Source organism: Rhinoraja longicauda, chromosome 13, assembly GCF_053455715.1.
Source record: "Rhinoraja longicauda isolate Sanriku21f chromosome 13, sRhiLon1.1, whole genome shotgun sequence".
Lineage (NCBI taxonomy): Eukaryota > Metazoa > Chordata > Chondrichthyes > Rajiformes > Arhynchobatidae > Rhinoraja > Rhinoraja longicauda.
In genome coordinates, this window is record NC_135965.1 from 22,488,190 (window position 1) to 22,508,184 (window position 19,995).

A 19,995-nucleotide genomic window follows, 5' to 3' on the forward strand; every position below is an offset into this window, starting at 1 on the left:
AGGGTTACATTCAGCACTGCAGCATTGGAATACAGAAACTTGCAATGACAGAAACCAACGCGCTCCCCGGTCGCGCCCGACGTACCTGGTAGTACCTGCCCTTGTGCGTGCAGCCACAGTTGGTGACGGGTACACACATGCTCCCACTGACGACAAAGCCATGGTTACACTCACAGTCCTCCACGCAAGGTTTACTGCAGTTATCTGAAGCAAAGCGGTCAGAGCAAGTGGCCGGGCATGCACTGGCACACATGTTGTAATGGGTGTTGGGTTCACATCTGATAGCTGGAAGCAGAGAAGGAACAGAACATTTCACACTTGGATTCACACAACTCAGGGCGGCACAGTGGCACAGTGGTAGAATTGCTGCATTACAGCTCCAGAAACCCGGGTCCAAAGCTGACTATGGGTGCTGTCTCTGGTTTCCTCCCACATCTCAAAGACACACAGGTTTGTAGGTTAATTGGCTTCTGTAAATTGTCCCTAGTGTGTAGGATAGAATTAATGTATGGGTGATTGCTGGTCCAGTGTGGAGTCAGTGGGCTGAAGGGCCTGTTTCCCTTCTGCATCTCTAAATCTAAGAAAACTAAACTTCAGATCATTGACGTACAGAAGGACTTTGGAGTCCAAGTCCATAACGCCCTGAAATTTGCAACACAAGTAGATAGAGTGGTAAGGAAAGCTTATAGTGTTCTCGCCTTCACTGGTTGGGGCATTGAGGGCATGAGTCAGGTAATCACGATGCAACTTTACTGGACTTTGGTTCAGCAGCATTTAGAGTATTGCGTGCAGTTCTGGTCACCCCAATTCAAGACGTGGATGCTTTGGAGGGGGTGCAGTGATGATTTATAAGAAAGTTGCCTGGTTTGGGGGTATTAACTGCACGGAGAGATTGGACAGACTTGGACTGTTTTCTCTTGAGCACTGGAGGTTGAGGGGAGACCTGATGGAAGTGTATAAAAATGTTAGACATGGATGGGCAAGCAGTCAGAATCTTCTTCCCAGGATGGGAATTTCAAAGATTGGAGTGCATAACGTTAATGTCTGAAGGGCATAGTTTAAAGGTGGCGCCGGGCAGGTTTTTATTTACACAGAGGGTGGTAGGTGCTTCAAAATATAAAAGGACACAGCTACAAAGTAAGAGGCCAACATAGATCAGCAGAGACCAGATTGAATGGTGGGGCAGGCTATGATGAATCTAGTTGCCTACTCCTGCTCTTATTTTCTTGTGTTACGTTGTGTTGTGGATGGAAATGTCAAATGTTGGATGCATAACTTTAAGCTGAGAAAGGTAATGTGTAAAGGATATGTATGGGGGTGTTTCTTTTCCACACAGAGGGTGGTGAGTGCCTGGAACACACTGCCAAGAGGTGGTGGTGAAGATACACCACTGGTGTTTAAGAGGTTTTTAGATAGGCACGTGGATATGCAAGGAGTGGAGGGATATAGATGATGTAGGCGGATAAGAGTTGATCTTGACATCATGGAATCGAGAACCAGAGGACATAGGTTTATAGTGAGGGGTGAACGATATACTGGGAATCTGAGGGGTACCTTTTTTACACAAAGGTTAGTAGATGTATGGAACATACAGCTGAAGGTGGTAGTGGAGGCAGGTACTATCGCTACGTTTAAGAAACATTTATACAAGTAGATGGATAGAATGGGTTTAGTGGGACATGGGCCAAACACAGGCAGGTGGGACTAATGTAGATGGGGCATGTTGGTGGGCGTGGGCAAATTGGGCCGAAGGTCCTGTTTCCACGCTGTATGACTCTATGACTGTATGCGGGGAATGGAGGGAAATGGATCATGTGCAATCAGATAAGAGTTGGTCTTGGCATCATGCTCAGCACAGACATTGTGGGTCAAAGGTCCTGTTCTTGTGCTGCACTGCATTATGTCCTATGTTCTATGAGAGGGCAATTCTCTGAGGCAACATCACGCCAGGCCGCTAACTGGCAAACGTGGAACCAACGTTTAAGGGTGGCAACGAGATAACACCTACGGCAGAAAGTCGAGTTCCTCCAGGGTTGAACGCTGACTCCCACAGCCTTGCAGGCATCGGTGTAGGTTTGCAGGGAATTGCACAGTGCTTCTTGGTGTCCTTCCAACAAGCACATTTCAACCACGCAGCTTTCGAACAGGCCATTGGGGTTGATGACAGAGTGGCAGTCCACAAACGGGCCCTGATGACTGGTCATCAGACCGCAGAAAGCGTCGCCGCTGTACCGTTCCTCGTCAGCGGGCGGGCACCCCTCTGCCTCGCCCGGGTCACAATTTGGTTCATCAGCCCACACCTTCCAGCTGTTCCCCAGCTCGTTGTCATTTCTGGCCTGCTCCCCGTCACGCTTCATGCGGTCGTCCTTCCTCAGTCCGTTGTAGTTACCGCACATGCCGCAAGTCTGGTTAAAGTAGGTACTGGGCAGTATCACTTTCACCGAGTGGTCAGTGTCGTAGGAGACGTCCAGGCCAAAGTCAGTGGACAGGACCACATACCTGCCGCTCCTGCTCACGCTCACCGCACCGTCAGCGAGACGGACAGGGAGGGTCATCCACACGTCATCGACCTGAGCACAAGAGGAAACCCTGCATCATACAACACACACCAACAACTAGAGAACTTTGCTCCTCCACTGGCAGAGTGAGGCCACAGGCAAATTGGAGGAACAGCACTCATGTTTCGCTTGGCCAGATAAAACCCAGTGGTATGAATGTGATTTCCCTAATGTAAAGAAACTTGCATTCCCTCTCTCTCTGCTCATGCCCCACTCTAGTCGTCCCTATATCCCTTCATCATCACGTCTTCCACTGCCAGCAATGGACCATTGTGGGCTCCACCTTTCCTTGGTCATCGGTGCCGGCTCTAATTTGTTCTGAAGCTCTTGGAGTTATTCCTTGGAGTACAAGAGGCCGAGGGCTGATCGTACAGAGGTGTATAAGATCATGAGGGAAATAGATCGGGTGAATGCTCAGTCTTTTACCCAGAGTAGGGGAATCAAGAACCAGAGGACAATTTAGTGATTTAAATGATTTAAGGTGAGAGGGGAAAGATTTAATAGGAACCTGAGGGGAAACTTTTTCACACATTGGCTGGTGGGTGTATGGAACAAGCTGCCAGATGAGTTAGTTGAGGCAGGTACGATAACAACATTTAAAAGGTACAGGACAGGTACATGGATAGGAAAGGTTTAGAGAGATATAGGCCAATCGCGGGTAGTATAAGAAAATAACTGCAGATGCTGGTACAAATTGAAGATATTTATTCACAAAATGCTGGAGTAACTCAGCAGGTCAGGCAGTATCTCGGGAGAGAAGGAATGGGTGACGTTTCGGGTCGAGACCCTTCTTCAGACTGATGTCAGGGGGGCGGGACAAAGGAAGGATATAGGTGGAGACAGGAAGATAGAGGGAGATCTGGGAAGGAGGAGGGGACGGGAGGGACAGAGGAACTATCTAAAGTTGGAGAAGTCGCGGGTAGGTTGGACTCGTGTAGACAGGGGATCGGCTTGTATGTTGGGCCGAGGGGCCTGTTTCCATGCTGCGTGTCTCGATGAGTCTAAGCTGTTCCTGAGTCTGGTAGTGTGCACTTTCAAGCTTCATTTCTTTATTGACCAATATTGCTTTATTTGTCACATATGCAACTGCACAATAAAATTCTTCTTGCATATTTACATATGCGGGAGCTGTCATCTTTTGTTCCTTGTGCCGGACGGGAGCGGGTAGAAGAGGTAATGGCCGGGGCGGGACAAGTCTGGATACAAAATGGAGATGCTACCTTAACTGAACTCACTGCACAATATATTCCCAGTCACTGGCACCTTTGTTTCCTTCTCTCCTGAGATGCTGCCTGACCTGCTGAGTTACTCCAGCATTTTGTGAATAAATACCTTCGATTTGTACCAGCATATGCAGTTATTTTCCTACACTCTTTGTTTCAGATTCTTGATTAGTTTGGGTGTCAGGGATAATGGGACAAAGGCAGAAGAATGGGGTTGGGAGGGAAAGATAGATCGGCCATGATTGAATGGTGGAGTAGACTTGAAGGGTCGAATGGCCTAATTCTGCTCCTAGAACCTATGTTCAAATAAAAAGTATTACGGAAGCGATGACAACAAACAAAAGATGGATAAAATGTGCAGTAGTTTAGCAGACTCAGTCTTGCAGTGAGAAGCTTACCACCACACGGTGACGTTCCCTCTTGACAATCCACACCTCGTGACCATGAACTGCTACCAGAACCTTCTGAACATAAGACACTTTGGCGTTACCACGATGTTCATTCTTCGCTTCGATGTTGAAGTAGGGAAGCGAGGAGGAGTTTACACACAGCTTGGCCAGCAAGTAGGTACAGCTACCCATGAAGTGAAGGGTCTCCTTGTCAAAGGTGTTATAATGCGGATCATTGTGGACCCGACAGACACCGTAGGTGTGTGGGTAGCAACCAGGCACTCCATTCACAACCCCGCAGTGTGAATTGTCAGGGCAGGTCGAGCTCTGGCACACCAGTTCACTGCCCGTAGAAGGGCAGCGGCATTGAGTTGAGCAGGTATCATCGGTCCAGAATTCATTGCCCACAGGGTAGTGCTTGCCTTCATGCCAGCAGCCGCACAGATCTTCGGGCACACATCTGTCGTTGGAGAGAACGTAACCACCGTCGCACAGGCATCCTTCCAGGCAGGGCTCCGAGCAGTTAGATGGAGCGTGTGGGCTGACACAAGTAGCTGGACAAGCCGTGCTGCACTGCTCATAGTGACTGTTGGCTCCACACTCCAGCGCTGTGAAAACAATCCATACACTCACACGTTACTTTAACCGGGAATTCCTTCCATCAGCGCTCACCCCACAGATAACTGGTCAAACAGTTTATACACTCTGTCATTAAACTGGACGGAGTGCAGTGAAGATTTACCATGATGTTACCAGTGCTCGAGGGCCTGAACTGTAAGGAGAGATCGGGCAGGCTAGGACTTTAATCTTTGCAGCGCAGGAGGCTAAGGTTTGATCTTATAGAGGTGGTGTAAAACCAGAATGGGAATTGATGGAGTGAATACACAGAGTCTTTGGCCCAGGTATGGGTAACAAGAACCAGAGGACATAGATTTAGGGTGAAGGATAAGATTTATTAGAAGGCTGAAGGGCAACACTTGCACACAGAGGGTGGTGGGTCTATGAAATGAACTGTCAGAGTAGGTCATTGACGCAGGTACTAAAGCAACATTTCAAAAAACATTTGGACAGATACATGCATAGAAAAGGTTAAGAGGGATGTGGGCCAAATATAGGCAGATGGGGTTATAGTAGATGGGGCACTGTGGTCAGCATGGATGAGTTGGGCTGAAGAACCTGTTTCGTGCTGCAGAACTCGATGACTCTTAGTCTAGTTTAGTTTAGAGATATAGCGTGGAAACAGGCCCTTCATTCCACTGAATCCACACTGACCAGCGATCCCTGTACACTAGTTCTATCCAACACACTAGGGACAATTTACAGAAGCCAATTAACCTAAAAACCTGCACGCCTTTGGAATGTGGGAGAAAACCCACACGGTCATGGGGAAAACGTATAAACTCCATACAGACAGCACCCCTAGTCAGGATCGAACCCGGGTCACTGTTGCTGTGAGGCAACAACACTATCACTGTACCCACTGTGCCAATTCTGTTTCTAACTGCTTGCGGATCAACACAGTGGCGCGGCGGTGGGGCTGCTGCCTTACGGCTGCTGCCTTACAGCTGCTGCCTTGCGTGATCCTGATAATGGGTGCTGTCTGTATGGAGTTTGTATTTTTTCTCTGTGACCGTGTGGGATTTCTCCGTGCACCGGTTTCTTCCCACACATGAATGACGTGCGGGTTAGTAGGTTAATTGGTAATAATTGTAAATTGTCCCAAGTGTGTAGGACAGTGCTGGTGTAGGGCCTGATCGCTGGTCGGCGCCGACTCGGTGGGCCAAAGAGACCATTTCTGCGCAGTATCTCTAAAGTTGATTAGTACGGGTGTCAAGGGTTACGGGGAGAAGGCAGGAGAATGAAGTTGAGAGGGAAAGATAGATCAGCCATGATTGAATGGTGGAGTAGAGTTGATGGGCCGAATGGCCTAATTCTGCTCCAATAACTTGTGAACATGAACTTTATCTCCTCTGAGTGACATTGAAAGATCAGGCAGCCTGTTGCCAAGCACTTACGGCAAAAGGTCTCGTTCCTCCAGGCTTCCACTATCGCCCCCTCTGACTGGCACGCATCTCCATAGGACTCCAGACTGCTGCACAGAGACTCCTGGTCCACGCCTAACGCACAGAGGTCGTATACACAGTCATCAAAGTAAACCTCGGGGTTCACTATGTAATGGCACCCTTTGAAAGGACCGTGCACATCCAGGATTATGCCGCAGTAGTCCTTACTTTCTATGACCCGCTTTTCATCGATGGAGCAATTTGGTCTGATGCCGATGTCAGGAGAACATCTGGAAAAACAGCAGCAGCACAAATGAGAAATACTTAAACCTAGCTCGGAAAGGTTAGAGGGATGTGGGCCAAAAGCAGGCAGTTGTGGCTGGTGTAGATGGGGCATCTTGGTCAGCATGGACGAGTTGGGCTAAAGGTCCTGTTTCTGTATTGTAGAACACTATGAGCCTTAATTTAATTTAGTTTGCAGGTATGGCATGGAAACAGACCCTTTGGCCCACTGAGTCCATATGACCAGTGACTACACCCATTCACTAGTTCTATCCTACACAATAGGGATTATTTACAGAAGCCAATTAACCTACAAACCTGCAGGTCTTTGGAATGTGTGAGGAAACCAGAGCTCAAACCTCTGCAAGTGAATTAAGCTTAGATTTAGGTTTATTATTGTCACGTACCAAGATACAGTGAAAAGCATGCTAACTAATCAGATCAGGAGATACTCTGCATAAATATAATCGTCAAACTCAAGTAAAGTAGGTAGAGCAGAGGGGAATATACATTGTAGTTCTCAGCATTGGAGCACATCAGTTCCAGAGATAAAGTCCAATGTCTGCAATGGGGTAGAGGTGAATCGGACAGTACCCAAACTTCTGGAAAGACCGTTCACAAGCCTGATTAAAGAGGTGCACTCTTTCAAGCTTCTGTATCTTCCGTCCAAAGGGAACAGGGAGATGAGGGCATAACTGGGGAGGGACACGTTTTTGATTATGTTGGCTATATTCCTGATGCATCATGAGGTGTGGATGGAATTAATGGTGGGAAGACTAGACTGTGATGGACTGTGCCACATCTGCAACTCTCTACAATTTCTTGCGGTCTTGGGCAGAGTTGTTCCCAAACCAAGCTGTGATGCAACCCAACAGCACGCTTTCTATGGTGTATCAATGGTGCATCAAATGGCACAATGATGGAAATTAGAAAGACAGATCCACCAGCAATTTCCCTGCACCCTTGGTTCCAGAGCCTTGCCCTGTTATCCATTTTGCCAGACCAACAGAGGTCCGGGCCTCTGAGAGGAGTACAATGGTACCAGTACGGTCCTCCGAGGTCACCGGGCAGCCAAGATATCGGCCCGCAAAGGTGGCCTCGGAGGTCAGCTATAGGAACGGATCCACCAGCTCTAGTTGGGCTAGAGTTCCAGAGCCCCAGCCGGAGAGGGCGAATTCCACCCGTCGATTGGCAGCGGACGTCGCCTATGGGAACGGATCTGCCAGCTCCAGCCAGGCCAGAGATCCAGAGCCCCGGCCACAGGAGGCAAATCCAGATGAGGTCGAGATCGGCCATGTCATCACATTTTCGGGGGGACTTCCAGGGAGGATTTCAAGTGGACTCTCATTATGTTGTTCACATTAAAGAAGGTGCCGGATGACCAGTTGCTGGAAAATCAGTGGTGGGCCTGTATGACGGTTCTGAAAGGAATGGAAAGGTGCCCAACAGTTTGGTTATATCGTACCTGGAGTCATTTTGAGTCTGCCAGCTGTTGCCCAAGCTGGCTGAATCAGGCTCCATTATTCCATCTGGATTCAGAAAATCATCCTTTCTGTCTTCATTGTAGTTTCCACAGATGCCACACACCTTGGCCATGAAGAGATTGGGGAGAGTGACCTCAGCCCGATGTCTGCCATTGAACTTCACCCGCAATCCAAAGCTGGTGGTGAGGACCACGTACTGCCCGGTCCGAGCGACGAGAACATCTGGGGTGACCAACACTGGTAGCACTCTCACTTCTCCATCCACCTGCCAACAGCAACATCACTGATCAATTGATTCTTCTGCACACTGACATTTCAACACATCTCAAGAGTCAAAAGCATTTAATTGTGGGTGGCACCATGGCGCAGCAATAGAGTTGCTGCCTCACAGCGCCAATTGATTGTATTGTTTACAGAGTACTATGTTTACATCTTCCTATCTGCTGCTGCAAGTACGAATTTCATTGTTCTGTCTGGCACATGTGACAATAAAACACTCTTGATTCTTGACCCAGGTTCAATCCTGACTACAGGTGCTGTCTGTACGGACAATAGACAATAGGTGCAGGAGGAGGCCATTCGGCCCTTCGAGCCAGCACCGCCATTCAATGTGATCATGGCTGATCATTCTCAATCAGTACCCCGTTCCTGCCTTCTAACCGTACCCCCTGACTCTGCTATCCTTAAGAGCTCTATCTAGCTCTCTCTTGAATGCATTCAGAGAATTGGCCTCCACTGCCTTCTGAGGCAGAGAATTACACAGATTCACAACTCTCTGACTGAAAAAGTTTTTCCTCGTCTCAGTTCTAAATGGCCTACCCCTTATTCTTAAACTGTGGCCCCTTGTTCTGGATTCGCCCAACATTGGGAACATGTTTCCTGCCTCTAACGTGTCCAACCCCTTAATAATCTTATACGTTTCGATAAGATCTCCTCTCATCCTTCTAAATTCAAGTGTATACAAGCCCATTCCGGGAATTAACCTAGTAAACCAACGCTGCCCGGAGTTTGTACATTCTGTCTGTGACCGCGTGGGTGTTCTCAGGATGCTCCGGTTTCCTCCCACACTCCAAAGACGTACTGGTTTGTAGGCTTCAGTATAATAGTAACTTGTCCCTAGTGTGTAGGATAGTGCTAGTATACGGAGTGATAGTTGGTCGGCGCAGACTTGGTGGGCCGAAGAGCCTGTTTCCATGCTGTATCTCTAAAATCTAAAGTCTAATTTTCATATGTACTGAAATGGAACAATGAAATTCATACTTGCAACAGCACAATAGGCTTGTAAACACAGTACTCAATAGATAACATAATAGATATTTAAAAAAAGATACATAGAGATGTATAATATGTATTAATGTTTAATAAACATACAGAGATATGTTTGTAATTAGGGTTATACGTCCTTTCAGAAAGACAGAAAGGTGGGCAGAGGGGATGGGGTGGCTCTGTTGGTTAGGAATGAAATTCAGTTCTTAGCGAGGGGTGACATAGGATCAAAAGACTGATTCATTGTGGATAGAGCTGAGAAATTATAAGGGTAAAAAGACTCTAATGGGAGTTATTTACAGGCCCCCAGACAGTAGTCAGGATATAGGGTACAAGTTACATCAGGAGATAAAATTAGCATGTTAAAAAGGCAATGCTATGGTGGTCATGGCAGATTTCAATATGCAGGTGGACTGGGAAAATCAGGTTGGTGCTGGACCCCAAGAAAGGAGATTTGTAGAGTGCCTCCGAGATGGATTCTTAGAGCAGCTTGTAGTGGAGCCTACCAGGGAAAAGGCAATTCTGGATTTAGTGTTGTGTAATGAACCGGATTTGGTAAGGGAACACAAGATAAAGGAACCAGTAGGAGATAGCGACCACAACATGATATTTTTAAGGCAGAGATATAGATTTTTGATTAGTACAGGTGTCAGAGGTTATGGGGAGAAGGCAGGAGAATGGGATTAGGAGGGAAAGATACATCAGCCATGATTGAATGGCGGCATAGACTTGATGGGCCGAATGGCCTAATTCTACTCCAATCACTTATGACCTTATGCATCAATATGTAAAAAAACATACACAGATAAAATAAACATACACTGAAAAGGTTAATAAATAAATAAAAGCCCACTATTAACGCAACCAAAACAAAAGCCTGAAATCCCTAGCACAACCAAGACAGAGTGCAGTTTGAAGTTTATTTGGAGTATAAGAAAATAACTGCAGATGCTGGTACAAATCGAAGGTATTTATTCACAAAATGCTGGCGTAACTCAGCAGGTCAGGCAGCATCTCAGGAGAGAAGGAATGGGTGACGTTTTGGGTCGAGACCCTTCTTCAGACTGAAGAAGGGTCTCGACCCGAAACGTCACCCATTCCTTCTCTCCTGAGATGCTGCCTGACCTGCTGAGTTACTCCAGCATTTTGTGAATAAGTACCTTCGAAGTTTATTTGGAGGTTGCAGGGTTTTTATAGCCAGATGGATGTTGGGGAGAAGCTGTTCCTGAACTTGGAGGTCACTGTTTGCAGACTCCTGTACCTTTACCTGGTGAGAGGAGTGAAATGGGAGCAGGCCAGGGCGGTGTGGGTCCTTGATGATGGTGGCTGCTTTTTTGAGGCAGCACCTACCGTTGATCATTTCCACAGTGGGGCAGTCAATGCAGCAGTGTAGAAGCTCCAGTATGGCAAGGGTTAAGATAGCCGTACATCACAAGGTTTTTGATAGTCACCCTTTGAGGCACAGCACAAGGTTCTTGATACGTGTCCTTTGAGGTACAACTAGCTGTAACCGAGAGCACAAGGCTCTTGATAGTCACCCTTACTAAAATTGAATACCAATAAATAAATGACTGAATGGCCTGTAGTTTTATTTGCATTAGTATTATCGTATTTGTATTAGTGTTTCCCAAAATGTATTGTGATCAATGATAAGAAATTAGAGAGTATGCACAATTTCCACGGTCAAAATCTGTATAAAAGCTGACGATTCCAAGTGGAATTGCAGAGTAGTACAGTAACTGGAACTGCGCTGCTCTCCTAGTGCACAAGTAAATAAAGTGTGACTGGAAAATGAATGCAAGTCCGGTTGATCGGCGACAACAGCAACACCTCCTAGAAATCAGTTCCACGGTGGGGAGGTCAGTACCACTGATGGACCGGGCAGTTTCCACCACATCTGGTCATCTCCTTTGTTCCGGGGCGTTCAAGTTGCCGAATCAGGCCGTGATGCAACCAGTCAATATGCCCTCTACTCTATGCCCGACACCTGAGAATATTCACCGACTTATCAAATCTCACCAATCTTCTGAGGAAGTAGTAGAGCTGATGGGCTGTCGTTATGATTGCACCAGAGTACATCGATTGAAGACACTCGCACATCGAACCCTTACCTTCACCACGCGCCCCTTTCCCAGCGTGATTCTGTGGCTGTAAACATCAACATTGACATGTCTGACGTAGGACACGTGGGGATTTCCTGATCTCCGCTCGTTGGCAGCTTCAACATTGAAGTAAGGCAGACTGCTGCTGGCATTGCACAGTTTTGATAAAGTATACGTGCACGTTCCCATAAAGTCGTGAGTTTGCTGATCAAAGGTCAGGTAGTGAGGGTCCCCTTGCAAAATGCAGGATGATTCTAAAAGCAGCAAAACAAAGATCAATTGATGGAATGGCATTCAGGGGCAGACTGGCCATTTACTAGGATGTTGTCAAGATTGCCTTATGTCTAAAGACTTGGTTTGCTTTGCAGATAAAGTTCAGAGAAGAATTAATTCTAGTGCAGTAAATAATTATTGGATTAACATCTTCCTAGGTAGATGGCATATGAACCATTACATTTTAGACTTTACTTTAGAGATACAGCGCGGAAACAGTCCCTTTGGCCCACCGAGTCCACACCACCTAGCGATCACCCCGTACACGCCACCTTGTTAAACCTAACATATGCTTCCTTTTTCTTCCTGACCAAGTTTACAACACCCACAGTTCCCTTACCTTGCCGTCCTTATCCCTCCTCCTTACTGGAACATATTGATCCTGCACCTTGATCAGCTGGCCTTTAAACGATTCCCACAGGTCATCTGTGGATTTACCCAATAACAACTGCTTCCAATCTACCCTCCCTAGCTTCTGCCGAATGACATTTCAATCTAATTTGCCCCAATTAAGTACCTTCACCCAACACCCAGACCATCCCTATTCAAAACAATTTGAACCCTTATGGGATTGTGGTCGCTATCTCTTCCACCATAACACCAGCCACCTGGTCAGGACCATTCCCCAATACAAGGTCCAGTGTGGACCCTCCTCGAGTCGGACTACTCACATACTGTTTAGGCAAACCTTCTTGGATACACCTAACAATTCTGCCCCGTCTAATCCTCTTGCACTGAGTAAGTACCAGTCAATATTGGGGAAGTTAAATTCACCCGCTGCAAAGTGCTGGAGTAACTAAGCGGATGAGACAGCAGCCCTGGAGAACAAGGATAGGTGACGTCTTGGATTGGTTTGGGACCTCCTTTGAAGAAGGGTCCCGACCCGAAATATCACTGAACTATTCAATCAACAACTAGAGAGTGCTGCTGAGTGAGTTTCTCCAGCACTTTTTGTCCGCACTTTCTCTGTTCTATATTCTACATAAGATCTAGCAATTATCCTGAGCAGCTTTGCAATAGAGAGATCAGAAGATTTTGTTCTACTAATGGAACTAGGAATCTAAAGCTGACTAAAAATAGAGAGTTTGAGCTTTTATATTCACTTACGTTTGTTGCACCTTCCCCTTCGGATCGCAATGTTATCGATCGCTGTGTCTCCATACTCAGTCTTCCCACGGACAGCCTCGAAAGTCACCTGGAATTTTAACAAAGGATCTGTTCAATGTGTGAATCAATGTTATAAGTTGAGAGTCAAGATTGTGCCATTGCTATATGTATAGGTTTACCCCCGGATATTCTGACAACTGGTGGTCTGGCACCTCCTTTAATCCGGACAAAGTTACAAGAGCGCACTTGAAATCCCCACCCCACCCCCCGGAATTCCCCCCGAAAATGTTGCTGGCTCCTAGCCCGGGTGAAGCGGCCGATCTCAACCTCATCAGGACTTCCGCGGCTGATCGGTGGGTCGAATTGGCCCTCAGCGGTCGTGGCTATGGAACTCCAGCCCAGCTGGACAGAAGACATTTTGGGTTGGGACCCATCTTCAGACCCAAATGGTTCTGACCCCAAACATTGCCGATCCATACCATCCAGATGTGCTGCCTGACCCAGAGTTACTCCAGTCACTTACATTCCAGCATCTGCAGTCCCTCTTACTGACTGATAGGGTCATGCAGCTGGGAAATGGGCCCTTCAGCCCAATTTTCCCATGCGACCAACATGCCCCACCTAGACAAATCCCACCTGGTCGCGTTGGCTCATCTACCTCTAGACCTTTCCAATCCATGTATCGGTCCAAATGTCTTTTAAATGTGTTTATAGTACCTGCCTCAATTCAAGTCAAGTCAAGTCAATTTTATTTATATAGCACATTTAAAAACAACCCACGTTGACCAAAGTGTTATCTCTAAATCTAAATCTAAATCTAAAAATCTAAAAAAAATCTAAATCTCTTCTGGCAGCTTCTTCCATATACTCACTACCCTCTGTGTGAAAAAGGTACCCCTCAGTTTCCGATTAAATCTTTCCCCACTCACCTTAAACCTATGTCCTCTGGTTCTTGATTCCCCTACACTGGGCAAAAGACTCCCAGTTACGCCAGCACTCTGCCCTTTGGCTTACATGGCCTGCAGGGAAAAGGCTAAGATTTACCCTATCTTTGCTCCTCGTTTTTTTGTGCACCTTTATCAAGTTCCCCAGGAAGAAGAGAATTGGTGCTGCCAGGACAATAGGCCTTTAAGGCCAAGATAAGACTGTACTCAAGAACTTTGAGACTTTGCGGGTACAAGAAACGTGGCAACTTTTTGTGTACTATCTTGGTGAAGTCTGCCATTACACTACAATCATTGCACTTTTGCACATATCCATGACTGTGTGTATCTGTAGTATGATTTCACTGGATTGTATGCAAAACAAAGAATTTCACTGTAGCAAGGTACACAGATACAGGTCACAATAAAGTAAATAAGGATGTTTTCAAGAGAGAGCAAGGGATAGCTAGATTTAGCTCTTAGGGCTAAGAGAATCAAGGGATATGGGGAATAAGCCGGAACAGGGCACTGATTTTGGATGATCAGCCATGATCATATTGAATGGCGGTGCTGGCTTGAAGGGCCGAATGGCCTACTCCTGCACCTATTTTCTATGTTTCTATGTTTCTATCATCATCATCATCATCAAAAGTGTGTAAGAAGGAACTGCAGAAGGATGAGGACCCACAATCAACAGATGGTGGAGAGAGTCAAAAACTTCAAATTCCTGGGCGTGCATATTTCCAAAGATCTTTCCTGGACCCAGCACACTGATGCAATTATAAATAAAGCACATCAACGCCTCTACTTCCTGAGAAGATTATAGAGATTCGGTATGTCAGAGAGGGGGCTCATGTTGTCGACCTCCCCGTGGTGAGCCCTGTCAACTGACCTCAGTCAGGCGAACGACAACAAACAGAGACAGCAGAAGCAGCTTCATAACTTCTGTTGCCTCAAACGCAAGAAGAAGAAGATTCTCTTGAACTTCTACAGGTGTACAGTAGAGAGCATATTGACTGGTTGCATCACGGCCTGGTTCGGCAACTTAAACGCCCAGGAGCGGAAAAGGCTGCAAAATGTTATGAACACTGCCCAGTCCATCATCGGCTCTGACCTCCCCACCATCAAAGGGATTTATCGGAGTCGCTGCCTCAAAAAGGCAGCCAGCATTATCAGAAACCCACACCATCCTGGCCACACACTCATTTGACCCCTGCCATCGGAAAGGAGGTACATGAGCCTGAAAACTGTAACGTCCAGGTTCAGGAACAGTTTCTTCCCTATAGCCATCGGGCTATTAAACACTACAACCTCAAATAAACTCTGAACTACAATAGACTATTATTATTATTATTATTATCATTATTATTATTATTATTATTATTATTATTATTATTATTATTATTATTATTATTATTATTGCACTACTATTGTTTGTTTTTTGAGTATATGTGTATGTGTACATGTACATGTGTGTGTATATATATATATATATGTGTGTGTGTGTACGTGTATATATATATATATATATATATATATATATGCACACGTGTGTACTTGTGAGTATGTGTATTTATACACACTGAACTTTTTTTCCTCTCTCGTTTATCATATTGTTTACAGTGTACCATGTTTACATATTCTGTTGTGCTGCAGCTAGTAAGAATTTCATTGTTCTATCTGGACACATGACAATAAAATACTCTTGACTCGGTTTAAATCGAAGATGGACGCAAAATGCTGGAGTAACTCGGCGGGACAGGCAGCATTTCAGGAGAGAAGGAATGAGTGACGTTTCGGGTTGAGATCCTTCTTCAGACTTCTTTCAGAGTCTGAAGAAGGGTGTCGACCCGAAACGTCACCCATTCCTTCTCTCCAGAGATGCTGCCTGTCCCGCTGAGTTACTCAAGCTTTTTGTGTCTTTCATCATTAAAAGCACTGATCTGACCCACTGGAGCAAATTTATATCTTAAAGTTGTGAGAACCGCATATGTAATATGAAGTTTACGTAATTAGATTACCTTTATGCTGGAGTTTGTCGGGAATTGAAGTGTGCGTGATCCGTACAGCCAGGAATTTCCCTGGTTGCCATTCTTTCTCCAGGCGTCTATTTCTGTCAGGTCTTTCTTCACCATCACCTTCAGTTCATTTAGCATCTCAGATCCCCACATGTGGTACCAGAAGTCGATGCATATTTGCCCGGATACAATGAATTCCGCGCTCTCCAATTTAATCAGTCCCAAAGGAACAAAATTGCTGGCTTCTTGGTAAAGGAAGAAACCACCTGTGGGTTTAAATATGATGGAAAAACTGTTCAATAAAACATTAAAAGTTCACTCAGAGGTACATAATTCCATTCTGTCCTATTTACCGAAATGTCACTCATTCCTTCTCTCCTGAAATGCTGCCTGTAGACTTACCATCAGAGCCTGCGATCCCTTGATTGGGATCGACGCTCCAACAGCAGGCCGCTGTTGGAGTGTTGATCCCAGGCAAGGGATCGCAGGCTCGATGGTAAGTCCACGGCCTCACGGTGGGGCTCAAAGTCAGTCTCGACCAAGGCTGCCAGCTCCATGATGTTAGGCTGCAGAACCACCGGAGATACAATCCGGAAAACAATCGAATCGCTGGCAAGGTAACGGATTGAAAAAAAAGTTTCCCCTGACCCCCTCACCCACCCCCCACATAAAACAAACCAGAGAACATTAACACAAACTTTTAAAACACACTAAAAAAAGAAGGGAAGAGATTGAACTTTTTTTTTGCCTTCTATCACAGTGAGGAACGTGGAGGAGTCACTGTGGTGGATGTTCATGTTAAAACATATTTTGTGTGTCTTGTTGCTTTTTATTGGTGTGACTGTGTGGCAAATTGAATTCCTCGTATGTTGCAAAACATACTTGGCTAATAAAGTATGATTATGATTATTATGTTTCCACCTGGGAGAGTCTATGATCAGAGGCCATAGCCTCAATAAAAAGACATACCTTTAGAAATGAGATGAGGTGGAATTTCTTTAGTCAGAGGGTGGTGAATCTATGCAATTCATTGCCACAGAAGGCTGTGGAGATGTCATTTTTAAGGCGGGGATTGACAGATTCTTGATTAATATGGGTGTCAGGGGTTATGTTGAGAAGACAGTAGAATGGGCTTGAGAAGAAAAGATAGACCAGCCATGATTGAATGGCAGTCGACTTGATGGGCCGAATGGCTTAATTCTGCTCCTATAACATATGTTGCCTGACCCACTGAGTTTCTGTCGCACTTTGTGTTTTTTACAAAATGCAGTTTCTTATGTCTTCATAAGATCGGTCCAGTACTACCTACGTCATTGGAGACCCTCGAGCTATCTTTGATCGGACTTTACTAGCTTTATCTTGCTCTAAATGTTATTCACGTTATTTCCTTTATAATGTACCTGTACATGTAATCATGTATTGTCTTTCCGCTGACTGGTTAGCACATAGCAAATGGTTTTTACGGTACACGTGACAATAAACTAAACTCAAACTTTAAAGCATACAATGGAAATGGGTGTATATAGGGATGATTCTTTGATATTAACTGAACAGTTTGAGATCATGGATCATGGATCAAGGAACTCACCTCCATCTGGATAATCGTTCATTGGGCCAGTTCCCAATGTCGGTGTTGCATGCTTGGTCCTTATCCATTCTCCACCGTCACTCCCACACGACTGGATCCAATCACAAAATGGCCTGGTATTGTTATTGAAATCACACCTAGTGATGTAGTCTGGAGAAAAACAATTGAAACGTGTCACTACACTTGAAACTACACTGACAATAGACAATAGACAATAGACAATAGGTGCAGGAGGAGGCCATTCGGCCCTTCGAGCCAGCACCGCTATTCAATGTGATCATGGCTGATCATTCTCAATCAGTACCCCGTTCCTGCCTTCTCCCCATACCCCCTGACTCCGCTATCCTTAAGAGCTCCATCTAGCTCTCTCTTGAATGCATTCAGAGAATTGGCCTCCACTGCCTTCTGTTGTCCTTGGGTGAAGAGGCAGGTATTTATCTCTAGCTAAGAGAAAATTAGAGTACCAGATTTCCTTATTGGGTCAAGTCTTTTTCCCAGGGTTGGGCAATCGAGAACCAGAGGACATAGTTTTCAATTGACAGGGGGGAAAAAAGGAACCTGAGACGTATTTTTTTCCACACAGAGGGTGGTGGATATATGGAACAAGGTAGTTAAGACAGGTACATACATGTTCCTCCTCTAGGCCCATAAAGAAAAAACGATGAGACATTTCATCTTTCAAAGTCCATCTATAAAAGCTTACTGATTTACCTTCCTGAGTCATCATGATGTACTTGGCAGGATAAATGAGGAAACAGCACAAGGAAATTACCTTCACAACCTCAATCACTAACACAACCACCATAAATATGTATAGAGATTTAACCCAGAGATACAGCATGGAAACAGGCCCTTCAGCTCACCACACCGACTACCTGTTCACTCTAGTTCCATGTCCTAGACACTGGGGGCGATTTATAAGAAGTCAATTAACCTACAAACATGCATGTCTTTGGGATGTGGGACGAAACCAGAGCACCCAGAGATAGCCCAAATGGTCACAGGGAGGTGAAAGAAGGGGAGAGAGAGAGAGAGGGGGGGAGAGAGAGAGAGAGAGAGAGAGAGAGAGAGGGGGGGGAGAGAGAGAGAGAGAGAGAGAGAGAGAGAGAGAGAGAGAGAGAGAGAGAGAGAGAGAGAGAGAGAGAGAGAGAGAGAGAGAGAGAGAGAGAGAGAGAGAGAGAGAGAGAGAGAGAGAGAGAGAGAGAGAGAGAGAGAGAGAGAGAGAGAGAGAGAGAGAGAGAGAGAGAGAGAGAGAGAGAGAGAGAGAGAGAGAGAGAGAGAGAAAATGAATGGAGACAGGATCTTCAGCCCATCGAGTCCATGCTGACCACTAACCAATCCTACATTCATGCCTTTTTTAAACAATTCTTTACACATTCTCCCCCATATTCTACCCCTATTAAACTACTAATCGAGGGGGGTGCAAGGGTGTAGGGTGCAGTTGTTGATGGATTCAGAATCACTCCTGCACCCTTTCTAAGTTGGCAAGTTGGAAAGGGTGCAGAAAAGATTCACCAGGGTGTTACCTGGGCTTGTGAGCTTGAGTTATATGGAGAGGTTGGATAGGCTGGAATTTTTTTCTTTGGATGGTAGGAGCTGAGGGGTGACCTTATTGAGGTATACAAGATCATGAGAGGCATGGATAAAGTGAATGCTCACAGGGTAGAGAGTTCTAAAATCCCTAGAGGGCATAGGCTTAGGGGAAGAGGGGAGATATTTAAGAGGGACTGCAGGGGGCAACTTTTTCACTCATAGAGTAGTCTGGGATGAGCGCCAGAGGAAGCTGTAGAAGCAAGATATGATTACGTCTTTTAAAAAACATTTGGACAGACATTGATAGAAAGGTTTTAGAAGTTTATGGGGGAAATGTAGGCAAATGGGACTAGTCCAGAAATCCAACTTGGTCAACATCGACACGATGGGTTAGAGGGCCCTGTTTCCGTGCTCTACAGCTCTATTAGGGCAACACAGTGGTGCAGCAGGGTGGCACAGTGGCACAGCAGTAGAGCTGCTGTCTCACAGAGCCAGAGACCCGGGTTCGATCCTGACTACGGGTGCTGTCTACATGGAGTATGTACGTTTTCCCTGTGACCGCATGGGTTTTCTACAGGTGCTCCAGTTTCCTCCCACACTCCAAAGATGTGCAGGTTTGTAGGTTAATTGGCTTCTGTGAATGTAAATTGTCACTTGTGTGTAGGATCATGCTGGTGTACAGGGTCAGGCGTGGACTTGGCATGCCATGGGCCTATTTCCTCGTTGTATTTCTACACTCTAAAGATTCTATGCACCATCTGAATCAACACCCGTCACTGACAGTCCAGCTGTTTTGAACATACCTCCACCTGGAATCCAGACGTTGCCCGACAGGACCTCCTCACTGTGTGTTTAATAAAATTCATTATTTTGCAGTCTTGAAAATTTTGAACAGTTGAAGCATTTTAAATGAATAAAAATTAAAAATCTGATTTAATCTTAATATTTTTATAAACACTTTGACGTCATTCTTTGTCATCAAACCTGCAGGTCAGTGAAACACCACAATATATTTAACCATTCAGCACCATTGCCCGTTATGTATGTCTACAGGAGAATATAAACTACAGGAGCTGGGATGGTCCATTTGGTCCCTCTAACTCAATAAGGCAATACTTGATGTGTTGTAGGGTTCACGTTCACTCTCCTGCCTGTTTTGTTCAGTTCAGTTCAGTTCAGTTTAATTTAGTTCAGAGATACAGCACGGAAACAGGCCCTTCGGCCCACCGGATCCGCACCAGCCAAC

General features: G+C 45.7%; 1 protein-coding gene across 1 annotated transcript in view; it reads right to left on the bottom strand.

Moving 5' to 3' along the window:
• Window positions 1-19,995, bottom strand: part of LOC144599054 (IgGFc-binding protein-like) — a 188,162-nt gene that overhangs the window by 167,421 nt on the left and 746 nt on the right. Inside the window, exons 2-11 of the mRNA XM_078409777.1 lie at window positions 19,553-19,593; window positions 17,217-17,366; window positions 15,632-15,894; window positions 12,688-12,775; window positions 11,317-11,561; window positions 7,921-8,204; window positions 6,186-6,463; window positions 4,180-4,778; window positions 2,009-2,570; window positions 86-285 (exon numbers count right to left, since the gene is read on the bottom strand). Coding sequence (XP_078265903.1) covers window positions 86-285; window positions 2,009-2,570; window positions 4,180-4,778; window positions 6,186-6,463; window positions 7,921-8,204; window positions 11,317-11,561; window positions 12,688-12,775; window positions 15,632-15,894; window positions 17,217-17,366; window positions 19,553-19,593 — 2,710 coding nt within the window. The remainder of the gene's footprint in view (window positions 1-85; window positions 286-2,008; window positions 2,571-4,179; window positions 4,779-6,185; window positions 6,464-7,920; window positions 8,205-11,316; window positions 11,562-12,687; window positions 12,776-15,631; window positions 15,895-17,216; window positions 17,367-19,552; window positions 19,594-19,995) is intronic.